This window comes from Leptopilina heterotoma, unplaced genomic scaffold (assembly GCF_015476425.1).
Source record: "Leptopilina heterotoma isolate Lh14 unplaced genomic scaffold, ASM1547642v1 Lhet_60, whole genome shotgun sequence".
In the NCBI taxonomy this organism is placed as follows: Eukaryota; Metazoa; Arthropoda; class Insecta; order Hymenoptera; family Figitidae; genus Leptopilina; species Leptopilina heterotoma.
Window position 1 is genome coordinate 1,831,468 of NW_025111138.1, and position 26,334 is coordinate 1,857,801.

Below are 26,334 nucleotides of genomic sequence, written 5' to 3' on the forward strand. Positions count from 1 at the left end.
TTTATTTTACATTTTCTATTAATTTATATAATTTATATTTTTTCACACAAAAATTGATTAAAAAAATACAATTGAAACACTCAAATTTTCTATATTAGAAGATAATTTTTTGGACTAAAAGAAATCGTTCAATATTTCAAGAAAAAAAAATAGAAAATAGAAAATTAAAATTATCAAAAGCAAAATTTTTATTTAAAATAATTAAATTTTTGTTTAAAATTTTTTCTTCTCGACTTGTCTTCTTTTTATGCAGCAAAGCTTCAAAATCATATATTGTTTAATTCAATTATGACTAAAATAATAAATTCGATTGAATTAAATTTTCTATTATTTTAGAACTCTTTAAATTTGAATTATAATTTAATTTTGTTGAATTAGTGACTGACTTTCTAGGTTTTAATTAGTTTAAATTTACTAAAAAATTAGTAAAAAAAAAATTTCTTGTATCAGTAAAATTTAGCTAATTCAAAATTCAAATTAGTAAGATTTTTTACTAATTCAAATTGATAAGAACTTTTTTTACTTCAAATTAATATTAATTTTTATAAATTGAAATTCATGAGAATTTTATAATTAAAATTTAGACGGGAAGAAAAAATAAATGAATTGAAGCTAAGAATTTTTATCAATTTGATTTCAAATTAAAACAATAAATGAATTTTTAAAAACAAATTTTTCAAATAAATTTTTCTAAATTTAAGAAGGAAATATATAACAAAAATTTTCCTTTTGATTTAAGAATACAACAAAATTAAAACTTTAAGTTAGTAAGATTTTTTACTAACTCAATTTAATAAGAACTTTTACTTATTCAAATCAATAAGAATTTTTTCTAATTAAAATTAATTTTCATTTTTACTAACTACAAGTAATTTTAATTTTTAGTAAAATTAAAATTAATTTTAATTTTTACTTATTCGAATTAAGAAAAAATTTTACTAATTCAAATTAATAAGAATTTTTTCTAATTAAAATTAATTTTTATTTTTATTAATTACTAGGTAATAATTTTAATTTTTACTAATAAACATTTAAATAGCAAGAAAAAATACAGTAATTGATGTTAATACATTTTTTTAATGTAAGAAGGAAATTTATAAAAAGAATTTATTTTTTATTTAAAAATAATATAATGAAAGTAAAATTTTTAATTAGTAAGAATTTTTACTCATTCAATTTAATAATAATTGTTACTAATTCAAATTAATAATAATTTTTACAACTTTAAGTTAATAAGAAATTTTTTCTCTGATTCAAATTAGTAAAAAAAAACTAATAAAATTGATGTGTCAGGGAAAAATTAATCAATTTCAGTAAAAAATTTCTTCCAATTCAATTTCAAATTAAATGAATGTACAAATATTTAAAAGAATTTAACTTTATAATTTTATTTTATTAAAACAATTTTTTAAATATTAATTTTGTTACAACTATTGAGAAGGAAATGTGAGAAAAACAATCACTTTCTTTCTATTGAAAAATATAAGGAGAAATTGATAATTAAACAAAAATTGACTTACGAAGTTCGTCGAGGGTGAAATCGATGCTCTTCGGATCTTCATCGGCAATTTTGTGCGTTTTAACATCAGTAAAATTGGAATGCATGTAGTAAATTCGATAGCCTGTTATGACCCCATTCGCGTGCTCAGGTTTGGACCACGATAAATCTATGGTGAAGGATGTAATTCCACGTGCAATAAGATCTAGCGGTTTACTCGGAACTGTAATCAAACGTTTTATTCATAAGATCATGCAGATAACAAACTGCAATATAATATTGTTTTGCAAGTATAGCAAATTCTTGTAGGAATAAGTAATGCGAATTAGAAAATAAAAAAAAAATATTTTTATTGAATTGCGCGCTATATCTTCAATATAGTCATTATTTTCAAATTATGATTGAGGAAAAAAAAAATCTTTGCTGCTTCCATCTTTTCAATTTCGAATTGATGATGATGATTGAATAATTCATCGAGGAAAATTTATTAAACTGAGATTAAAAAATTTAAATTTATTTTTTCTTTTGTTTTACTTATTGTCTATTTATCTATATATTTTTTTTCGTTTTTCTTTTGTTTCTACTTTTCTTTTCTTTGTTGCTTTTTTTCTCTTATTTTTTCTACTCATATTTCTTTTCTTTTCAAATTTTATCTGAGGTATGGCTGCATTGTTTCGTAAATTTTAGAAAACTCTACATTTTAATTAGTAAAAAGTTAATAATTTAGTTTTTTATTTTTACTAATTTAAATCAGTTCATATTTTTATTAATAATTTTAATTAATAAATGACTGTCTACGAATTAATTTTTTTTTGTAGAAAATTAATTATTTGCAGAAGAAATTTTTTTAATATGTATAAGAAATAAAATACAGAGCAAAAAAAAAAATGTATACAAAGAATAGAGAGAAGAAAATTTTGAAACACTGTCGCAGAGGTGAAGTGGCAGTAAGTTTCTTGAATTTTACATTTCTTCCATCTCGCTGTGAATCTTGCCCTTTTTTTCAGCACAAAAGCACTGAAGTTTGCAGAGGTCACACAGTGTAGGCAATATTCTATTCAAGTGACCTCGAGAATTTCCTCAGTGAAGAAATTGAAATCTTTCATAGAGAAGAAGACTCTTCATGGCCCATACAGTACAAACAAAAGTTTTTTCTCTTTTCTTTTCTTCTTTTTTTTTGTTACACAATCATCGTCTAGTCCAAACGATCTTTGTCTTCTTCCGGTGGAAAAAGATTATACACTCCTAATCAGCAATTTTACTTTTCTTTTTCCATCGCAAAAATTTTCAAACAAAAAACTTAACAAAAAATAAAAGAAATAAAAAAATAGATAATATAGGTAATGAATATTATTATTTATATAATAGTAACTTGCATATTTTTTCAATAATCATATCTTGCAAAAAAAAATTAAATTAAAAAGTAGGTAATTTTTATCGTTATCAACTTACACAATTTATTTGCATAATTTTTTTATAAACATTTTTTTAAACATTAACAGAAAATTTGATAGAAAATCTATTGATTCCATTATTCCCAAATTTTTATTGATCTGTAATTTTAAATTTCAAAGTGAAAAATAATTGAAATTTAAGAAAAAAAAAAAACGTTTTTGTTTGTAAAAAAATGAGTTTTTATTAGTTCCGAGATAACAGACTTCATAGTGATGAAGGTACTTTATATGTCCATCCGGTGCTTTCATTAAGTATATCTAAGCATGGCTTTTTGCATGATACATGATTGCGACCTGCAGACTTTATATATTCACTTTGCATTGCCGGTATTATCTAATTCATGCTAATTCTAAATGTCGACGCCCGTCCAATATCAATAATATTGACATATGCCGCATTATTTGCTTCTTCGATTATTTATATTTCTTTTCACTATATTTTCACATTTAGTAGAAAAAATTTTCCAAATGTCGAAAAAATACTGCAAATTATTTTTTTTTATGAAATTTATTTCAAATATTGTAAAATAAATTTTATATTTAAAATAAATTTTAATAAATTCAATAAATTTCATTATATAAATTTCAATAAATTTAATTAAAAAGATGATTGTAAAAATAATTGAATAACAGAAAAACGAAAATAAGAAACGAAAAAATATAGAGAAAAATATTTAATTAATTATTAAGTATTATTTTAATTTAACGTTTAAATAATTAGTGTTGTATTTAATAATAATTGATAATTAAATAAGAAAAATAATAATTGTCAATTAAATAAAATAAGTATAATTAATAAATAAAGAGGAAATAGTTATTAATTAATAAAGAAATTAATTAATAATCAAATAAAGAAAAAATAATAATTGATAATAATTGAATAAAGAAAAAATAATATTTGATAATTGAATAAAGGAAAAATAATAATTCATAATTAAATAAAGGAAAAATAATAATTAACAGTTAAAAAAATAAATAAAAATTAATAATTAAATAAAGAAAATATAATTATTCATGAATAAAAAAAAATAAAAAACAATTTTTAAATAAAGAAAAACCAATATTTGTTCTTGTTAATATTAATTACAGTCAATAAACACTAGAGAAAATGTTGAAAAAAAAATTATGCAGTCAATAAACATCAAAGAAAATTTTCCAAACAACAATTTTCACAGTCAATAAGCCAGTAAAAAAAATTTTCCAATAATTTGAATAAAATTTTTGTTTAATAATTTGAAACGCAATTTTCATATTAAAATTAAGTAAAGAAGAGAATAAAAACTTTTTTTTAGAATCGTGAAAAAAAATTGAGTTTATTCTTTACCCAAGAGACGGAAAACGAGATAAGGACTGAGAAGTTGTCTAACAAACGTGTAGAACATTTACTAAGGCAGAGTGATGGAAGAATGTGAACATCGACATGACTCATTAACTAATTAAATCTTAAATTATTGCAATTGACATTTGAAATGAAAGAAATAACTATACTTTTTGTGTCACATTAATTTTCCTTTTTAAATCAATCATTCCTTATGACTTTTAAACATTAAGTTTTTTTTAAAGTTGAATTTAAAAAAAAATAATTTTTTAATTGATTTTTTTAATTTATTCTTTTTAAGTTGATTTTTTAAAGTTGTCTTTTGAAGTTGTTTTTTAATTTTTTTTTGCATTTTCTTAAAGTTGATTTTTTTTGTTTATTTTCTTAAAGTTGATTTTTTTAAAGTTGTTTTTTAAAGTTGTTTTTTACAGTCATTTTTCAAAGTTCTTTTTTTAAGTGTTTTTTTTAAATTTGATTTTTTGCAAACTGGTTTTTTTTAAACTTGATTTTTCATTTAAAAAAATTGTTTTGGTATTTTAGGTATATATAGACGTCATCCATTTTTTTCTGTTTTTCTTCCTTTTTAAACGTGACTCTACTTTTGATGGTAAAAAATACGTTACACAAAGTCTTTATCAAAGAAAAAGAAAGAAAAAAAAAATTCTTGCTTCGTAAAAAGCGTGCATTCAAAAGTCTTGGGCATTCTTTATATACAATGTTGAGTGTCTAGTCTGCACGAGAAACTTGTATAATAACAAGAAGGTATGTCCAAAAAACTTTTAAAAATAATTGTCACCGAACATTTTCATTTGTCTTTTTCTTCCGTTTCGTTTTTTTAAATATTAAAAAGTCATCATTTTTTTTTCTTTTTTGTACATAAAAATAAACTTCTGCAATTCTTAACTTAAGATAGAAAAAATTATCACTTCTTTGAAATTATTCAGAAAAATTTTATTTTTAATTTTGAAACTATTTTCAAAATTATAAATTATTCCCCAAAAAAGTTATAAATTATTTTTATTAATTAGAAATTATTCAGAAAAAATTATAAACTTTTTCTAAATTACAAACTATTGAGAAAAAATTTTAAACTATTTTTATGAGTTACACATTATTCACCAAAGATTATAAACTATTTTTTTAATTACAAATTATTTGCAAAAAAAAATTGCAAACTATTTTTAGAAATTAAATTTATTGTTCGCAATAAAATAATCAAATTTCGAGAATAAATAAAATTGACAGTTTTTCGATTCAGCAATAAAGAAAATAGTTTGTTAAAAATTTATTATTTTTTTTAAGTTCTTTAGAAAAATATGTTCATCTAAAGAAAAAAAAAATAATTATGAAATAAAATGACTAAAATGATTTCTTTTTACACGTGTGCAAGAAATTGTCTTCCTCCATGTAAGTGTACGTGACATAAGAATAATTTATTTTAGAAAATTACTATGAAAGAAATTGTTTTATTCTTAGCCGCAGAGAATTCGCATGAGATGACCAGAACGTAACTTGATTGAAAAAAAAGAAACATTAGTATTCCAACATAGTGGTAGTGAAAGTTTGTCGGTATTGCATAGCACATATTGTATGGGATAACGATGGACAAGTGAAAGGAAATTGTCAATGAGATTAGCACCGCATATTCCAAAGATCAATTAAGGGAATCATTAGTAATTTTCAGAAGAGCATTTTCTCTTTGATAATTGTTATAATTATATTGATACTTTTCAATTATTCTTCAATTATTGAAATTATTATTTTACAATCATAGTAATGAAAATAATTATAATAATTATTTATTCTATTTATTTTTTATTTCAAATTTCCAATAATGAAAAGTTCAAAAAATTAAAATAATAATAATAATTAATTGATAATTTTGATTATAATTTTTGTAAGGGTTGAAATTGTTAATTATTTGAAGTTTCCTATTTTTTCTTCTTTTTATTTTTTACTCATTGTGTGATTAACTTTTTTTTCTAATCAACTTCTAGATTATTTTTTGCATTATCACTATTATTAGCAGGATTTAATTTGTCACACTTCAGGGAAATTAGAAATTAATTAATAAATAAATAGATGACAAACAAGGAAAGTATTAAATAATCCTTTTTAGAAATTTTATTGAATATTTATGTAATTATTGTACAATAAATAATTAACAAAAAAAGTTGAGTCAACAAACAGAAAATTAAAATAAAAAATTACGAAATTAACAAACAATTAAAAATATGATTTATAATTTTAATTTAATTTCAAAGAAAAAATATCAAAAAATAATTAATTTACAATAAATGAATTATAAAAAAATATTGAGAGAAAAAATGTAAAAAATAAATTTATTTATCAATTTCTTTATTTCCTGCATTACTGAACAATTTAACAATAATATTTTCTGCTGAAAAAAATATTTCCTTCCAGAAAATTGTTCAAGGAAAATTTTTTTTTTTTTATAAATATTGAAAAAAATGTTTGATATCCTTTTCATTAAATCTTTTGAAAAATACTTAACTCTGAAAAAATTTCTATTAAAAAAATTGTTTCTTTAAAAAGAAAAAAAAAACTCGTGTATCATTGAAATAAAGTCCCAGGTAATGAAAGGAATATTTTTCCTTTTCAGAATGCGCGCCGTTTAAAAAAGAGAAAAAAAATAAATAAAATAAACTCTGAATGAGTCGAAAACGAAGATAGTAAAATTTTTTAGAGAAAACATTAAATTTTTTTTTGGCGAAATATAGGAAAAATAACGAGAGAATGAGATAACGAGAAAAACCGCAAAAATCATAAGAGATGAAAGCATAACTTTATGAATATAGCTTCATTGACTGAGGAAATTTTTCTTTTTTTTTCTATTTTTTTCTCAATTTTTTGCTCGTAATTCAAATAAATGTGTTGCACGTTCGTTGTATGTATGTAATACGGGACAAACTTGTCTCAAACCATCTACGTAAACGTTCACGTAATTCTCGAGAGATATAAAAAAATGAAAAACCTGTTTCTCATGTGTGTGCCTTATTTATCAAGCGTCAAAATACGACGTTTCGTGGCTTTTTTAACAAAATTAATTTTCTCTTATTCGAGACAAAAATAAATAAATTGTAGTGAAAAATTCTCCCCATACTTTTTTTCTGAATATTTTCCCGTATAACTCTTAAATATATTTTAAAAAATATTTTAAAAAATAATAAAAGTAAATAAATTAATAAAAAATAAATAAATAAATAAGAAATACATAAATAAATAATATTAATTGCACTCAAAACTATTATTATCAATAAATATATATACTGTAATAATAATAATTATTATTATTATTATTATTATTATTATTATTATTATTAAAATTATTATTATAATTATTATAAAATTTTTTTATAAAAATAGAAAATGAAATTAAAGAGGAAGAAATCACGTTTCATGCACATTTTCTTTTTCTTAAAGAAAATAATAAACGATGATTTTCATTGTTCTGCTGATAACGCAGAGATTTAAAGAACTGTTTGCTGATTTAATTAATCGTCTCGCGAAGCAGAAACTATTGCGTGTCATTAAATAAGTGCAAGTGCATTCTGTATAGTAATGTTTCATTAATTATATAGCAAAATATGTTTCTTAGATCAGGGATTTAACGACAAAACTGAAGGATTTATTATCGATATTCCTTCCCACGATAAGTGATTAGTATGAGAACCCATTCTCTTTCCATAAATTTTCTGCATTTTCATTCAAATTTTCTTTAAGAAAAAAAAATAATTTATACCAAAAGACTTCTTTTGTTATATAATATAATTTTTCTTTGTAGTAATTCTATAGTATAAATATAGTAAAATTTGTAGTAAAAATATAAATAAATGATAAATTTACACAAAATAAAAATTAAATATTTTAATATTATTAAAATTTACAGTAAATAACATAATTTTTATTGAAAATTAAAACTATGAAAAAATATTATAAAAAAAATATTAAAAAAAAAAGTTTCACCAAAAATGTTTGTGAATAATTTAGGAAAAATTCGTATATTAATTATATTTTATGAATATTTTGTAAAAAATAATTTATAAATTAAATACTATTATTTTTTTTATGTATTTATTATGTTTTTATAAATACACAAATCTTATTAAAAGAAATTTTCGTCATAAGAAGGTGAAAGTCGTGGAATTCAATTAAAATGGTAATAAATAATAAATATTATTGACTGTATCGATATTTCAGTCGATAAAATGTCTCTTTGCGACTTTTAAACTTTATAGATCATTTTTTATATGTTTATATATATATATATAATATATTGATTGTCGATTTTTATGACAGAGAACTGGAAATCAATTTCTATACAAAAAAAAAGCGAAATTGATTCGATTGAGGAAAATTTAGTTCCTGTTAAACTAGATTCAAAAGTACTTCATTTTATCGCTGGTTTCATTTTATTTTCTTTTATTTGATAATTTTGCTTGATAATTTTATTTTATATCATTAAGTCATTAAATATTATTGAATTAAAGAAATTTCCTATTCTATCAAATTTTGTACATTTTACGTTTCCCTATAATTGGAAAATTAGAATATTAAATATTTTTATTCATTGGATATAAGAATAGTATTGACAATTATTTAGTTTTTATTTTTAGAAAATATTTTTATTGTTTCGTTTATCATCATTTTTATTGTAATCGATTTTTATACTATTTCGAATTATCTAGAAAAAAGATTTATATTTATTATCTCAGAGTCTATTAATTTATTCCTAAAAATATTTATTCAAATAAATTTTATTTAAAGGAAAATTTTAATTTAGCCAAAGAGAGAAAAATTTTCAATTTAAAAAAATCATTTTTATTTGTAGCAATGTAGAAATAAATTTATTTCAAGCAAATTTTTTATCTGAAACAAATTTTTTATTCGAAACTAATCAGATTACTTATTAGACAAGACACTGAGATAAATTTCCTTTTAATGTTTCAATCGATTGCCGAATAATTTTTAGCGACAATTCAAATGAAAAATATTCTTGTGTGAAATTATTTTCGATTTAATTTTATTGCTGCTATTGTGAGGAAAAAAATTGAGACGAAATATTTTCTCAAACTTAAAACGTTTAGACTTTGAATAAAATGATTATGTCTATAAATGGAAATATTTGAATGCATATTTACATAAATAATAAGAAGTAAACTCAAGTGGAGATTGTAGTTACAATTAATATGAGTTTTGAATGGTTTTCTATTTTTTCAATTTTTTTTTCTCTTTATTTCTTGTACACATATAAATAGAGACCTGTGAACTCCCTCCTCTGACGTGTATAATACTTCTGAATTCAATGCTATTCAATATACAAAGAGTGTGTGTATTCGATGAATAGAAATCAAGTAAAGAATTCAACAACTGACATGTGATTCAACAATATTACCATTCAACACGAGGATAAAAAAAATTTTTATTTTATGTAAAGAAAAATTAGTACGAAATTCGTATATTTATATTTATATTTACAATTACATTTATATAAATATTATTATTATTATTTTTTATATTTATATTTATATTCATACAATATATTTATTATTTATTTATTTTCACTTTTTAAATAGAAAAAGAAAACAGATTTCGCAATATTAGCAAAATTACTTTTGATGGAATGGGCAATTATTTATAAGCCAAAAAGTAGAAATGATTTTAAAAGGGAAATTTTATGTGCATAAATTGAAAATAAGTAACTATATATAGTGTGTAAAGGAAAAAGTGTAAAATATAATAAGAAATGAGTGACCTCAATTTCTCTCGTGGTTCACATATGTATGAAATCTAGTCTAAGTCATCTCCTGATTAAAATTATACGTACATATAATAGTTATATGAAACCTTTGCAAACACACAGGTATACATATCATAGAGAATTATTATAATTGTGGTTATTATTATTATTATTTTTCTTATTATTTCTTATTTTTTCTTATTTTATTATTATTATTATTATTATTATTTTTCTTATTATTTATTAATTATTAATAGTTGATAAATTTTGGCTTTGAACGTGGATTAATTATTAATTAATTAATAATTAAAATTAATTTATTTTAATTTTGAATATTAATAAATAAAACAGTGAGTGAGTGGGAGAGGAAATTTATATTAATGAAAAACGTATATTACATTTAAGAGGGGGAAGGGGAGGAGATTGAAAATCTAAGGGCGATGGCAAAATTCCTTCTTTCCTCAACCAAATGTAATTCTATTCGTTAATTGCTAATTAGAATTCAAGACTATACTTTGTGCTATAAAAGTAAACGACTTTGAATCTTCGCTCGTTGATTGTTGATTCGCGTGCGCTCTAAAACTCAATATCTCCTTTTAAAATCAAATTGTGTCAAGAAAATTCAATTTATCTGAAATTTACAACTATTTTGTTATTAGAAAATAACAACAATAAAAATCCATCTCTTATCTTTTCGAAAGAAAATAATTTTTTATGTTTAAATTAATTAATTAAAGTTAAATTTACGAATTAAAATATCACTTTCAATTTCAATTTCAATTTTAATTTTAATTTCACTTCAAATTAAAAAAATGAAAATAAAAATTACAATATGAATAAAAATTGAAAATAAAACTAAAATAACAATTAAAATTGAAAAAAATTAAAATAAAATTTAAAATAAAATTTAAAATAAGAGTAAAAATTTAAATAAAAATGAAAATACAAAATAGGAATAAAAATTTAAATTAAAATCTAAAATTACAATTAAAATTGAAAAAATTAAAATAAGAATAATAAATGAAATTACAAACTAAAATTACAATCAGAATTTAAAAAATTGAAATAAAAATAAAAATAGGAATGAAAATTGAAATTAAAAATTAAATTATAATTAAAATTAAAATTAAAATTTAAAAAACTGAAATAAAAATTAAAATAAGAATAAACATTAGTACTTTGCACGACTAGTAATAGTTAAAAAATTAAAAATAAGAATGAAAGTTTAATTTTAATTTAATTTTAAATTTGAAAAGTTAAATTCAAATTAGTCGCGATAAAAGTATAACTGCGTGATTTTATAATTATTATTACCGTATTTGCACGTATAAATGAACTGAATCTTCTATACATGAAAATTAAAATGCTTGCAAATCTTTTCGAAAGTAATCCGTTTTTAGTATCAAGAAGTAATTGAACAGAAAATTAAGGAAATTAAAAATTTATCTAACTTATATACTTTTTAAGTAAGGAATATTTTTTAATTATAATAAGCCTTTTTGGAAGAGTGTGATAAACTTTATTTTTATCAACACGTGAATCATTTATAAAGTGGATATTGTACAGATAAAAAATTTCTACAATTAATAATTAAGAAATCAATATAAATTTTATCGTTTTTTAATTTCAAGAAATTTGTAATTGTAATTTTCATTTTCAAATAATTTAATTTTTCTTGTGATAAATAAAATTACTACCTAACAATTTTTAATTGGAAATATTATTTTTTATACAAAAAATTCTTTTGTATTGAAATTTTTTGTTATATTAAAATTTTCCAAAAATATGGAGTAGAACGAATTTTTTTACTAATTTGCTAATTTTCTTTACTAAGAAAACTCATTATTTTTTAACTAAATGTTTTTTAACATTTTAAATGTTTTATTCATAAAAGAAAAGTTCATTCTTAATTTTCAGTTAATTTTCGCTAAGTTCTTCCTCGTAAGTAACATTATACGATTATGACTAGGTGAAATTTATTGTCTTGGGACGCCGGAAATTTCGACGAGGCGTTTATGGTTACCACATAAAACTTTAATAACGCACTTTAATATTAAAGTGTTCATATAAATTTTCATCTACTTAATATTTCAAACTGATTCAAAAAACACTTTTGCTCAAAAACTTCTCAAAAATTATTCATTTGAAAATTTACTTCAATTGACAAATTTTTTTTCATTTTGATCTTTTTTCGTAAGTAGAATTAAAAATCACGACAAAAAAACTAAAATGGTTAAAAAAAAAGTTGTTTAAAAAGAAAAAATAATAATTAGTTATTTTCTCCTAATATTTAGTCACTTTCTACTAATAATTAGTTATTCTTTTACTAATTTCCAAAGCAAAAAGTCAGCTAAAATTTTACTAACAATTATCTATTTTTAACTAATTCAGATTTAGAGGAAAGAAAAATTTTCATAAGAAAAATTTCTATATGAATATAATAAATAAAAGTATCATGAACCGAATCTTCTCTGACAAACTTTATAAATAAAGAAACTTTATAATAAAGAAAGTTTCTCATAATATACTTTTAATAAAGTTTCATAAGAAAAAGTTTGTTTCACACTTTTCCCTTAAATTAAAATCCATACAAAGTGTCTCGTGAATAAAATCCGTAAATTAAATTCTTTTTTACATGAAATTTCAATTAGATTCGTTTTGAATTTACTCGCGCTCTTTCTTTTCTCAAGTCGTTTTTTGCTCTTAATAAAAGAAATCGTCAATTAAATTAAAATTTTATCGTTCCCTTTTTGTTTAAAACAGGAAATTTAAATTATTATTTATTTTGAACGTTTCATTTTTTTTAAACAAAAAGGGAACGTTTAAAATAAATAATAATTTTAGTTCTTATTTAATTTCTAAATATAAATTTTAATTAAAAGATTAAATAAAATGAAAAGTAGTAAATGTAATTAATTATAAATCTAAAAATGTTTTTACCAGTGAGAATAAAAACTATAGTAATATTTTACAATGAAAATTTACAATAAAATTATCTTTTGTTCAAGTAATTTTACATCCGTTTTTAAATATTTTATCAAATTAATCTTTTATTCGAGTAATTTTACGTCCGTTTTTTAATATTTTGTCAAATTAATTTTACTAGGCTTTTTTTAATTTAAATTAATTTAGATTAATTAAAAATTTGTTGCATTTAAAGGCCTCGTTAAATTAATTTGACAAAACTATCTTTTGTTGGATTAATTAATAATATATAATAATTAATAATAATGAATAAAATATAAAAATAATAATAAATAGTTATAAATTTAATAATAAATAATACTTATTATTGACTAATTACAATAATAATTACTAGCAACAATTAGAGCGCTAAAGCGCGCAGCTATCTTCTTGCTACCTTTTTTTAAAAATAAAATTAGCAATTTTAAAAATAATAGAATTTAAAAATTTTTTAATTAAAATTTTTGTTGAAAACACTAGAAAAATTCAATTTTGGAGAAATTACAAATAATTGCAGAAATTCAATTAATTAAAAAAAAGAAAATTCTTCTTATAAAATTCAACTATGTTCAAAATTTGAAAAAAATTCTCGTAAAAATGCTAATTATCTTTATAAATAACAAAATTCTTTTCCAAAGTTCAATTATTTTCATAAATGTCAAAAAAATTCTTGTCCTAATTTCAATTATTTTCAAAAATAAAATGCATTTTTTTAATTTCAATGATTTTCAATATCTACTATTTTCATAAAATTTCCCAAAAAGAATTCAATTATTTAAAAAAAAATTTTAATAAAATTGTAGCAAACATTTAATTATTTTTATAAATAATAAAAATTTCACAAGAATTCAATTATTTTCATAAATATAATAAATTTTTTTTTAAGGAATTCAATTATTATTTTCCTAAAAAATAATTAAAAAATTGTAGAAAATAATAATTTAATTATAATGATGAAAATAATTTTAATGAAGTTACAGTAACAATATTCTTATAATATAAAATAATGATTTTATCTCTCAATCATCTTTAATTATTAGAAAATATGAAGAAAACATCTTCTCATTTTATAACAATACTTTTATAAGTTGTTTAATTTAAAAAAAGGTTTGAATTAAAAATTTTTGAATGTCTTAATTCCTGTGGAAAATCCTGTTCCAAAAATAAGAAGAATTGTGCAAATATTTTTCTTCTTTTTCTAAAACAAAATAATAATTTTGTCAAAAAAATTGTGGTTCATAAACAAAAATAATGCATTATAAATAAATTTTCTATTTCTTAATCACAGTTGTTTAAAAATTTTCTAATTTTGTTTAGAAGTACAGAACAAAAATCTGCATAATTTCAATTTGACAAAAACATAATATTTAACAAAATTCAAGTCTTTTAATGAAAAGAAGTGAAAAAAATTCTGATGATTTCTGTTTGTCATTAAAATTTTGAATTAATTAAAAAATAAAAATAATTGAATGAAAGAACATTCAAATTATTATAGTTAATATAGTTAATAATAAATATTTTTTTATTACTTATAAATTTTGCACTGCAATTGAAATTTGTCTCTCTAAATTGAATTTAGTGAAAAGTCGTTCAGTTTTAGTAGAAATTTCTACTACTTTTAGTAATTTTTCACTGAAACTTTTGCAAAAATTTAAACCACTAATTATGTTAAAATAACTGAAAGAATTGGTGACTAATTTAACTAGTCAAATTTGAGTACTTTTTTAGTTTTTTATTTACTAATATTTAGTAATTTTCTACTAATAATTAGTTATTTATTAATAATCAGTTTTTTGTCCTAATAATTAGTTACTTTCTACTGATAATTAGTTTTTTTTACTAATTCCTGAGATTTTCTTTCAATAATTAGTTTCCTTCTACTAATAATTAGTTATTTTTACTAATTCCTGAGAAACGACTTCTTGAGATTTTCTACTTTTAATTAGTTTTTTTAAACTAATTTCTGAGAACTGAATTAATTAGATTTTCTTCTAATAATGAGTTACCTTCAGTACTAATAATTAATTTTATTTACTAATTCCTGAGCAACGAATGCGTGAGATTTTCTCCTAATAATTTGTCACCTGCTACAAATAATTAGTTCTTTTACTAATTCCTCAGAAATGGATTCGTGAAAATTTCTTTTTAATAATTAGTTACCTTCTCTACTAATAATTAGTTATTTTTACTAATTTCTAAAAGCAAGAAGTCAGCTAAAATTTTACTAAAAATTATCTATTTTTAACTAATTCATAGATTTAAAGAAAGAAAGAATAAAAAATTTGCTAAAAATTTGCATATTTATAAAGATATTTCTTGTGTGCCACAAAGTTTTCGAAGATATTCATTTGATAAAACCTAGAAATTTTACATATATACATTCATTTTAATAATTTCTGTGTTGTATATAGAGAATTGTTACTCATCGTTCTCACGCCATTCGTTTAGTTGAGAAAGTTAGTGTGTGTAAATATTCCACAATTCGCACATATATGCTTCAGCATATATTCAACACAACGATAATTTCCGAGCTATGGAAAGGCGTGGCTGAGGAAGAAAGTTGCAGGAGAGATTTCCACTTGTACGATATATATAATATTAAAACATAAATGAAAAAAGAGAGGCAAAAGAAATAAAAATCTCTGCCTATAGACTCGTATCTTATTTATTTTTTTTTTTTTTTGACTGTGTAAAAAAGGTCAAATATTCCTTTTTTTTGCATTTTATTCTCTCAATGAAGAATTCTGAAACGCGACTCAATCCTGCGGGGTCATTAAAATTAGCGCACGCGCATACTAGGCAGATAGAACGAGAGATAGAGAGAGAAGGATGATGAGAGAGGATGAGAGAGAATGCTCCAGCATTCTCCTGGAGAATGCACTCGATGTCATCGGGATTAAAGAGAGCACGTGCGATCATTTCTTTTTTCAATTCTAATTCTATTTTTGCATCCTTTTGTTTCATATAAAAAAAACATATCAACAAATAAAATTCGTACTGATGTTTTTTTTCCTCCAGAAAAATGCATGTCTTCTTTTGTTTTCGCGAAAAAAAAAATGTCAAAGAAGAAAAGAGAAAAATTTTTATTCTGTAGAATTTATTTGATTTCTTATAGTAAACTATACGAGAGCAAAAATTAAAATAATAAAAAATAGTAAATTAAAATTAAATTATTTAAATAAATTAATTAAATGAATTGAATTAAATAAATAAAATAAATAAAATAAATTAAATAAATAAAATAAATTAAATTAATTAAATGATTTGACTTAAATTAATTAAATAAATTAAAATTAAAATATTAAAATTCCAGGGTAAAAAAGAAATTTGACAAATTAAAATGAGAACTAGAAGTAAAAATGACTCCAAGGAGTTAATACTACACGGTATTTTTAACAGTGTGTATAAAAAAGAGTTAAGAAAAAATTTATTCAGGCTTCATACTCAATAAATAATTTTTAAAAAGTATCAAAAATTAGCTTTAAGACCAAAAATGTAGCAAACGAAAAATTAAACTTGACGACTCGATTTTTTTATGTCTAAATTAAATTACATTCAAGAATAGAATATTTTTTTTTAAATAAATATTTAAATACCTATATTTATATTTTAACAGGAATTAAAATATTTTAAATTTTTAAATGATTTCAATGTAAATTCTTTTTGAAATTTAACTATTTCTAAAAAATACAACTGTATAATTCTTCCAAAATTCAATAATTTTTTGTTCTTGAAATTTTTAAATAAATTTATTTAAAATCTTTTATCATTTAATTTAAAAATAAAAATTTAAATATTATTAAAGTTTTACAATAATTAAAATTTCAAAGAGAAAGAAATTTAAAAAAATTAGAAATAATTTTTTTGAAAAATTATTTCTAAAAATGTACACTACATACAACGCTTCCTATATTCAATTATTGTGGAAAATTTTAACTGACATTCAATTTTAAATTAATTCTTATTAGACAGTTCTACGAGAATTCAATTATTTAAATACAAAAATAAATAATTTATTGAATAATTGGATATTTTTTAAAATTGAATTCTTATAAATATAGCTTTATTACAATTTTTTTTATAAAATAAATTAATTGTTAGAAAAAATGACATTAAAATTTTTGAAACTAATTAAAAACTTTCAAGAAATTTAATTAAAAATGTATTGTAAATAATTATTAAATTCTATTAAATAAATTATATCAAAATTTTTTTTAAAGAATTGAATTCTTTTGAAAAATTGTAATAAAGTTTTTAAGAAATATTGCATTTTTCGAGGAATTCATTTGAAATTGTATTAAAAATAATTGAAAGCCTGCGATGAGTTTTATTACTTAGGAAAATAATTGAATTTTTGAAACGAATTTTAATAAAATTCTAAAAATAATTGAATTCTTGCAACGAATTTTATCAAAATTCTAAAAATAATTGAATTCCTGATAAGAATTTTGTTATTTATAAAAATAACTGTATTCTTGCGAATAATTTTGAAAAATCATTTTAAATAATTGATTATTTCGAAACATTTTACGAAATTTGTATTTTAAATAATTGAATTCCCTTGAAAAATTATATTATTTATGAAAATAATTGAATGTTTGCAAAGAATTTTATAAAGAATTTTTTTTAAATATTTGAATTCTTTATGGGAAATTTTTTTATTAAAATAGTAGGTATTAAAAATAATTGAATTTCGAAAAAATTTTCAAAATAATTAAATTGTTTAAAAGAATTTTATTATTTCTGAAAATAATTTAATTATTTCGAAGAATTTTATGAGAATTTTTGAAAATAATTGAATTTCGACGAAGACATTTATTATACTTGTAAAAATAATTGAATTATAAAGCGTTTTTCAACTTTTTAGAAATAATTGAATTTTTGCGAAACCTTTTCTTATTAATAAAAATAATTGAATTCTTTTGAAGAAATTTAGTGTTTTTCAAAATAATTGAATTATTATAAAGAATTTTATTAAAGTTTATGAAAATAATTGAATTCCTGCGAATAATTTTATTATTAACAAAAATAATTGAATTCCTGTAAAGAATTTTATTATATTCGAAAATAATTAAATTCCTGCTCAGGATATTTTTATTTATAAAAATAATTGAATTATAAAAAATTTTGTGAAAACTTTTGAAAATAAGTGAATTTTTGAACAAAAATTTTTTTGGACAAATTGTTTTCATATGAAAATAATTGAATTCCTGCTAACAATTTCTAAAACAAGTATCAAAATAGTAACAAATCGTAAAAAAAAGTAGTAAATAGTAGGTTTCAGTAGATGAGTACGAAGTCTGTTAATTATTAATTATTTACATAACTGTTCAATTAATTGTTAAATAATCTAATGAAACTCCTCATGGATTTACCTAATGAGTTACTTAATTTAACCTAAACTTAAAAAAAATAAACATTTTATTTTGCTTTTCTTTTTGTAAATATTTAAAAAATGCAATATTTTATTATCTCCTTATAACGAAGTGAAAAAAAATGTTTTTGATTATAGTACATAAAATACACTTATTGCATTTAACTGAGTTTTATGAATCTAAAATACTCGTTTCAGACAGAACGCATAATGTAAAAATTTTATTCACAAAAGAAATTCTTTAGAATGTTAAAATATGCTTGAATTATCGTATTCGTTATTATTGTTTCCACAGAAATATAAACATAAAAGTGGACTAAAGCCAACTTTTCCATCTACTGCGATGTATATTGCACTATTTTTAAAAAACACATCAGACAACTGATATATATGTATATATGTGAAACGCTTTTAACAGAAACTAATAAACAGCATTTTTTGAATTGAATAAACATTATATGCTAATAGGTGCAGCAGTTTCGAATCTTGAAATTATGTTTAACTTCCATTTGGTATTTTACACTTAAATTATATAAAATTGAGTAAAAGTGCATTGGGAGTAATTTTTACTTAATGTAAACTAATTTTTGGGAGAGTGGTAATTTTACTCCTTAAGAGTGTAAAAAAATTGGTGGTAATAATTGGAATTGAGAGTAAATATTGTCCAGTGTAAAATCGACTAAAAAAAATTGAGTTCAATTACTCGGTAAACTAAGTGTTAAATCCTGGAGAGTTATTTCGTCAAGATTCAATAATTCAATAATAAATTCAATAATAAATTAAATAATAAATTAAATAATAAATTAAATAGTAAATTAAATAATAAATTAACCAAATAATATTTAAATAATTAATTCATCTCCCTTTGGTAATTGAATTTAATTTAATTTTGGATTTAATTATTGAATTTAATTTTCTTTTATTTCAACTCCCTTTGGGAGTTGAATTTTATCCCTGAAAATTAATATTCCAATCGCGATGGCTTTTAACTGAATGGTCCTTTTATTTTCCCTACTTTACTTGTATTTTATATTTTAAGTACACATATTATTGATTAAATCCGTTCAATATTGCTAAATGCTTAGGGGAGGAGAATTTAATACGAACAATTTTTTGCCTCCGATGGAATAAGGGATATAGAGAGATATATGTTGGTGAACAATGGGACATAAAGAAGATGATACTGACAAGCCAGTGGAACGTAAAGTCTTTCGATTCATTAAGGAAGCAAAAAAATAAGTTGCGTTTGTCTTTCCCTTTTTGAAAGACATGCTTGTCTTTGCTGAAAGATTGACGCTTCTTATCAACTTCTGAAAAGATTATTTTCATCAACAACAAAAAAATTATGTACTCCACAGACCGTCAAAAGGGATATTGTATATAAATAAATAAGGAAAAATCAAACTGAAAATAAAAAATACTCTTTTAATGATTAAAATTTACTACTTAAATAATGAAATTTACTCTTGATTTTTTCTTCCATAATTTTCACATGAGTCAATTATTGTTATTTTGTTATTTTTAATTTTGTTATTTTTAATAAATAAATTAGTAGAATTTACTAAAAACGTAACAAACTTTACTCAGGAATTATTAAAATTTACTTCAAAAGTGGTAATATTTACTCCGAATTTTTACTTCCACAATATTACGAAATAAATTAATTTTACTATTTTTATGACAATAAGTAGATTTTTAGACTAAATTAATAAAATTTACTTCGCACCTGGCAAATTTTATTGTGAAATTACTTTTACTATTTTCGGAGTAAATTTTACTATTTCTAAAGATGTAAATTCTAAGTATAAGAATTAGTAAAATTTACTACGAACCCAACCAGATTAACCACGAAAATAGTAAAATTTACTGTGGATTTACTTCCACTATTTTCGGCTGAGTAAATTTTATTATTTTCGAATAAGTAGATTATTTTTAAATTTATTTAAAGTAAATTATTTATGAAAACTGGTAAAATTTACTTCGAACGAGGCAAAATTTAATCCCAAATTACTTTTACTGATTTCGGAGAAAATTTTACAATTTTAGGAGTAGATTTTACTGTTTTCGAATAAGAACATTTTTACTACGAATTACTAAAATTTACTTTAAACCTAGAAAGGTTTACTCCGAAAATAGTAAAATATTTTCTAGGATTATGTTCACTATTTTTTTCTAAGTAAACTTTTTTAAAATTAATAGAAAATTCTTCGAACGTATAACAACTTTTACTCCGTAAATAATAAAATTTACTCCAAAAATATTAAAATTTAGAATTAGCAGAATTTACTTTAAAAGTAACAAAGTTTACTCTCCTGTTAACTTTTATAAAAAAATAAAATAATTTAATCCGACAATTGTAAAATTTACTCCGGATGTACTTTTTTTATGTTCGCATTAATAAATTTTATTATTTTATGAGGAAATTTTTAGGAAAAATTGTTAAAATTTACTTCGAATGTTGTAAAATTTACTCTTATATTAATTTACTACTTTTGGAGTAAATTTTACTATTTTTGGAGTAAATTTTACTATTTTAGAAGTAGATTTGACTATTTTTAGAGTACATTTTAGTTTTACTAATTTCGAAAAGTAAATTTTTAGTAAGAATCAGTTAAATTTACATACTTTGAACCCAGCAAGGTTTACTCCGGAAATAGTAAAATATTTTCTGGAATTATTTTTACTGTTTTCTGCTGAGTAAATTTTACTATTTTCAAGTAAGAAATTTTTTAGTACAATTAGTAGAATTTACTTCGAATGTATATTAAATGTTTACTCCTTAATTAATAAAATTAACTTCGAAAATAGTAAAATAAAATAGTAAAAATCTTGTACTATTTTCGAATGGGTAAGTTTTAATAGTTGTGAATAAGTAAATTTTTAGTAAAAATTGATCAAATTTACTTCGAACGTGACAAGATTTACTCTCAAATTAATTTACTACTTTTAGAGTAAATTTTACTATTTATACTATTTATGAAAATAATTGAACATATTATGAAGAAATTTTTAAAAATAAAATTATAATTACGGTGACTAACATCCCTTGAGTATTTTCGAAAAACTAAAATAAAATTCTTTAAAAGAATTTAATTATTTTTAATAGAATGTAGAGAAATTTCAATTATTTCAAAAATTTTCAATTATTTGTTTATAAAAATTCAATTATCATGAAACAGAAGAATTGAAAAATTTCAAAAATCGTATTTTTCGAAATTTTAAAAAAAACTTTGCGAAAATTGAATTTCATTAAAAAATTTTAAGTGATTATCTTTTTTTAAATTAACTGATAAAAATTTTAATTATTAATCTCTTCGCACTAAGAAACATGAATACATTAGAATGTGACTCTTTATAAAATTCAATTATTTATCAATTATTAAATGAAAATACTTTGAAAATTCGATTTGTTAAAAAGTTTTGAATGAAATTCTTTAACAAATTTAATTATTTTCAGTTGAATTTCACACAAAATTTCTATTAATTCGATAATTTTTTTTTTTATTTATTTACATATTATATTTGAATCAGTGACTGATTTTTTACTATCAAATTAATTATTTTTAACTAATTCAAATGTAGAGAACAGTATAAATGATTGTAGTACCTTTTCCCTAAAATGTCATAAACTTTTTGTATTACAAACATTCTGGTTCAATTGTTTTCATAAATTATAAAAATTTCACAGAAATTTAATTATTTAAAAATTTTTTTTTATAAAATTCATCGTAATAATTCAATTTCATAAAGGTGTTTACACAGGGATTCAATTATTTTCGTAAATAATAAAATTCATTTTAGGCATTTAATTATTTTCATAAATAAAAAGACTCATCGCAGAATATTAATTATTTTTAATTTTTAATACAATTTTAATTCAATTGCCCGAAAATTGTAATTCGTCAAAAGAATTCAATTATTTGAAAATTTGTTTTCTTTACAAGAATTCAATTTTAAGAAACATTCAATTTTTCAATAAATGATTTAATTTTATATTTAAATAAATTGAATTCTAGTAAAATTTTCTAATGAAAATTAGTCTTAAAAATGAATTTCAGTTAAAATTTTAGATAATAATTGAATTCTTTTCAAGAATTTTAATAAAATTTTTAAGAAATATTGCAGTTTTCGAGAAATTTATTTAAAATCGTATTAAAAATAATTGAAAGCGTGCGATGAGTTTCATTACTTAGGAAAATAATTGAATTTTCGACGAATTTTATTAAAATTCTAAAAATAATTGTATTCCTGATAAGAATTTCGTTATTTATAAAAATAACTCTATTCTTGCGAATAATTTTGAAAAATCATTTTAAATAATTGATTATTTCGAAACATTTTATGAAATTTGTATTTTAAATAATTGAATTCCCTTGAAGAATTATATTATTTATGAAAATAATTGAATGTTTGCAAAGAATTTTATAAAGAATTTTTTTAAATATTTGAATTTTTTGGGACATTTTTTTATTAAAATAGTAGGTATTAAAAAATAATTGAATTTCGAAAAAATTTTGAAAATAATTAAATATTGTTTAAAAGAATTTTATTATTTCTGCAAATAATTTAATTCTTTCGAAGAATTTTTGAAAATAATTGAATTTCGACGAAGACATTTATTATACTTGTAAAAATAATTGAATTATAAAGCATTTTTTAACTTTCTTAAAATAATTGAATTCTTTTGAAGAAATTTATTATTTATCAAAATAATTGAATTATTATAAAGAATTTGATCAATGTTTATGAAAATATATGAATTCCTGCGAATAATTTTATTATTAACAAAAATAATTGAATTCCTGTGAAGAATTTTATTATTTTCGAAATTTTATTATTTTCGAAAATAATTAAATTCCTGCGCAGAATATTTTTATTTATAAAAATACATAATTGAATTAGAAAAAATGTTGTGAAAACTTTTGAAAATAAGCGAATTTTCGAACGAATGGTTTTTTTTATGAAAATAATTGAATTCCTGTTAACAATTTCTAAAATAAGTATCAAAATAGTAACAAATCGTAAAAAAAAGTAGTAAATAGTAGGTTTGAGTAGATGAGTACGAAGTCTGTTAATTATTAATTATTATTATTTATTTACATAACTGTTCAATTAATTGTTAAATAATCTAATGAAACTCCTCATGAATTTACTTAATGAGTTACTTAATTTAACCTTAACTTCAAAAAGAATAAACATTTTATTTTGTTTTCCATTTTGTAAATATTCGAAAGATACAATTTTATTATCTCCTTATAATGAAGTGAAAAAAATGTTTTTGATTATAGTGGATATTTTTTTTGAAATTATTTCTAGTTTTTATTTACTTATATATTTAATTGAAGAATTTCCAAATTTCCAAAATTCCAAATTACGTAAAATTAAAATGCATACAAATGGATTTGAAAATTCTCAAAGAACTTTTTCAAAAATTATTAAAAATAATTTATTTAAAGAATATTTGTTCTCATAAACAATTTTATTTTTTGGGAAAATATGAGTTTGGGATAAAAGTACTTTGGGAGAGACTCTTCTTTGGGAATACGATTTTTTTGGGAAAATGGGTTTGGGACACCCTGTATTTTACACTTTTTGCTTCAACTCCAAAGAGTTTGAACTCTTTGGAGTTTAAAACCTTTGGAGTTAAAACTTCTATTTTACAGGGCTGAGAAGTTATAAAATAATTTTTCTGAGGAAGAATCATTTACATTCTGTAAATGATTCTTCCTCAAAAAGATTATTTTAGAACTTCAAGAGAAAAACTTCAGGTAAAAAAAAATCCTGAGTGTAAACTCCCAGAGGAGCATTAAAGACCTCATGCAGAAGATGTTAATGGAAAACTAAAAGTGTCCACACACAACTCGGTATCTGTATTTCTCTTGACGATATTTATATATTTACCCCGTAGAGTTTTTCTTATTTTTTTTTCATCTGTTATTTTTGCATTTATACATGTGGGGGTATATTCACTGAGAGTAGGATTAAAAAAAACGGGACGAAATTAAGCTCGTTGAGCTCGTTTCGAGTTCCTAATTATTTACCTCGGTCGGTATCGTTGTCGTTTCCGCTGGAAGGGAGAATGGTGCTGATCATTTGCTCCGTGGTCTCCTCCGTTTGTCCATGTACACCGACGAGAAAAAGGGCGAGGTTGAGTGCCACTGCACCAACAGTGCACCGAGAGCCGCTGGCAACGATTCGCTTGGACCACGGCATCTTTTGCCTTTCCTGGATTTTTTTTTTCCCCTCCTCAAGTCAGTAGCAGCTGTTTCAACCAGCTTCGCTAATTTTTTTATTCTCTCTCTCTTTCGATATGATACGATTTTTAAACTGACACCGTATAAAAACCCTGCAAGAGAATTTTTAATTCTCTCCTCTCTTATTCACCTTAACCTGCCCAGCTGCCATGAGAATCCTACCACTCGTTTCTTCCCATTTCCCAAGTGACACTCTCGTCGGCCATAAAATAAAATTCTCGCAGGTATAAGGGATCATTTTTTCCCCTCTTGCTTTCGCTTATTTAACACTCACACACTATAATATATAAAATAGATGGGAAATGAAATATTATTTTTTTGAGGTACGAAAAAAAGGATTTTTCGATTTTATTCGAGAATGATAAAATTACTCGAATGACACCACCATATTTGCGAAGCGCCCTCGCCAATCCTGAGCCGAAATCTCGTGCCTTCGATCGTGTCCCGAAGTCTGCCGACCCCCCGACCTCACGAAACCGAGGCGTACTCTGGTTAAACCCCGAATATCGATCCGGGATTCTCGAAACAATTTCCAGTGAAATCCGCCCTTGGTGACTGGCGTTTAAAAAAAAAAAGGCAGAGATGAGTAAAAAATTTTTTAATAATAATTTAGCATTTCTGAAAGTTGAAAAAGTGTTTGGTTAATAGAAAAATTGGGATTATCCTTTAGCCATTGTAGATGAAACACTCGCGAATTATGTATTTTTCTTGATTTATGGTCACCATTGTCAAAATTGTCACCACTGTCTACACTTTCCTAAATTGTTTGACTCAACTCGCATGACACTTGGGAGACACGTGCACCTCTCAATCTCTCGCTCACGCTTCGTGTATCTTCGGCTTTTTCGCTCCTTTTCGTTTCAGGGGTTTCTTTTTTTCCAAGGAAAAAAATCACCTGCTGCTTTTTTGCCACTTTTTAACACCTGGACATTTTTTTTTTCCACCACTTGTCCAATGGTGCCACTCCTTGATAAAACACTTTTTTTTTCAATTTTTCCAAACTATTTTTAATTTATAAACTTTTAGAATTTTTGAACTTCTGAACTTCTTTTTCAATTAAACTTCGATTTTTAAACTCCTTTTTCAATTTTCGTACTCGGTTCAAATTATCGAAAAAATATTTTCTCCAAATGGAGAAATTTTGACAACGAACTCGGAGTGAATCATCCCTTTAACTCCGTAATGTGCTTTGGTGAATGTCAATATTTTTTGTATCGAAGAAAGTCACTAACACAAAATTTTTCCTCTCTCTCTCTCTCTCTTAGTGAAGTTTGATGCATCGGAAGGTGCACTTTGGGGGAATAATACAATAATAGAGCGACGCAGACATTTTTATTATTCAGTGCTCAGGGTCAATGGACAGTCACCTGCAAGTGGGAAGAGAAGACGCGTCTATACAGTAGGAGAGTAATGATACTGAACGAGGGGAGATAGAATATATATTTTCCCCCCCCCTCCTCTTTTTTTTTAGAAAATTATAAATTTTGGTTTTTCTTTTTTTTTTTTTTTTGAGGGATAAAAATTTAGTCTTGGAGTGGACTAGTGGGAATGAGAGAGAGACAGGATGTCAACACAATGGCACAAATACTTGAGTTCAAAAACTGACAGTGCTGAAGAGCACGAGTCATGAACAATCGTGCCACGAACGTCGAGATTCGCATGTTACGCGTGCACGAGCTCGACTAGCTGAACACGTTTACCCCTTCTCTTC

The 26,334-nt window shown here is 22.0% G+C and overlaps 1 protein-coding gene across 7 annotated transcripts in view; it reads right to left on the bottom strand.

Moving 5' to 3' along the window:
* Window positions 1-26,334, bottom strand: part of LOC122509537 (tyrosine-protein phosphatase 99A) — a 745,329-nt gene that overhangs the window by 14,945 nt on the left and 704,050 nt on the right. For all 7 annotated transcript variants that reach the window (XM_043623697.1, XM_043623696.1, XM_043623694.1 and 4 more), the window contains one exon: window positions 1,521-1,721. In XM_043623697.1, the coding sequence (XP_043479632.1) occupies window positions 1,521-1,721 (201 nt within the window). The remainder of the gene's footprint in view (window positions 1-1,520; window positions 1,722-26,334) is intronic.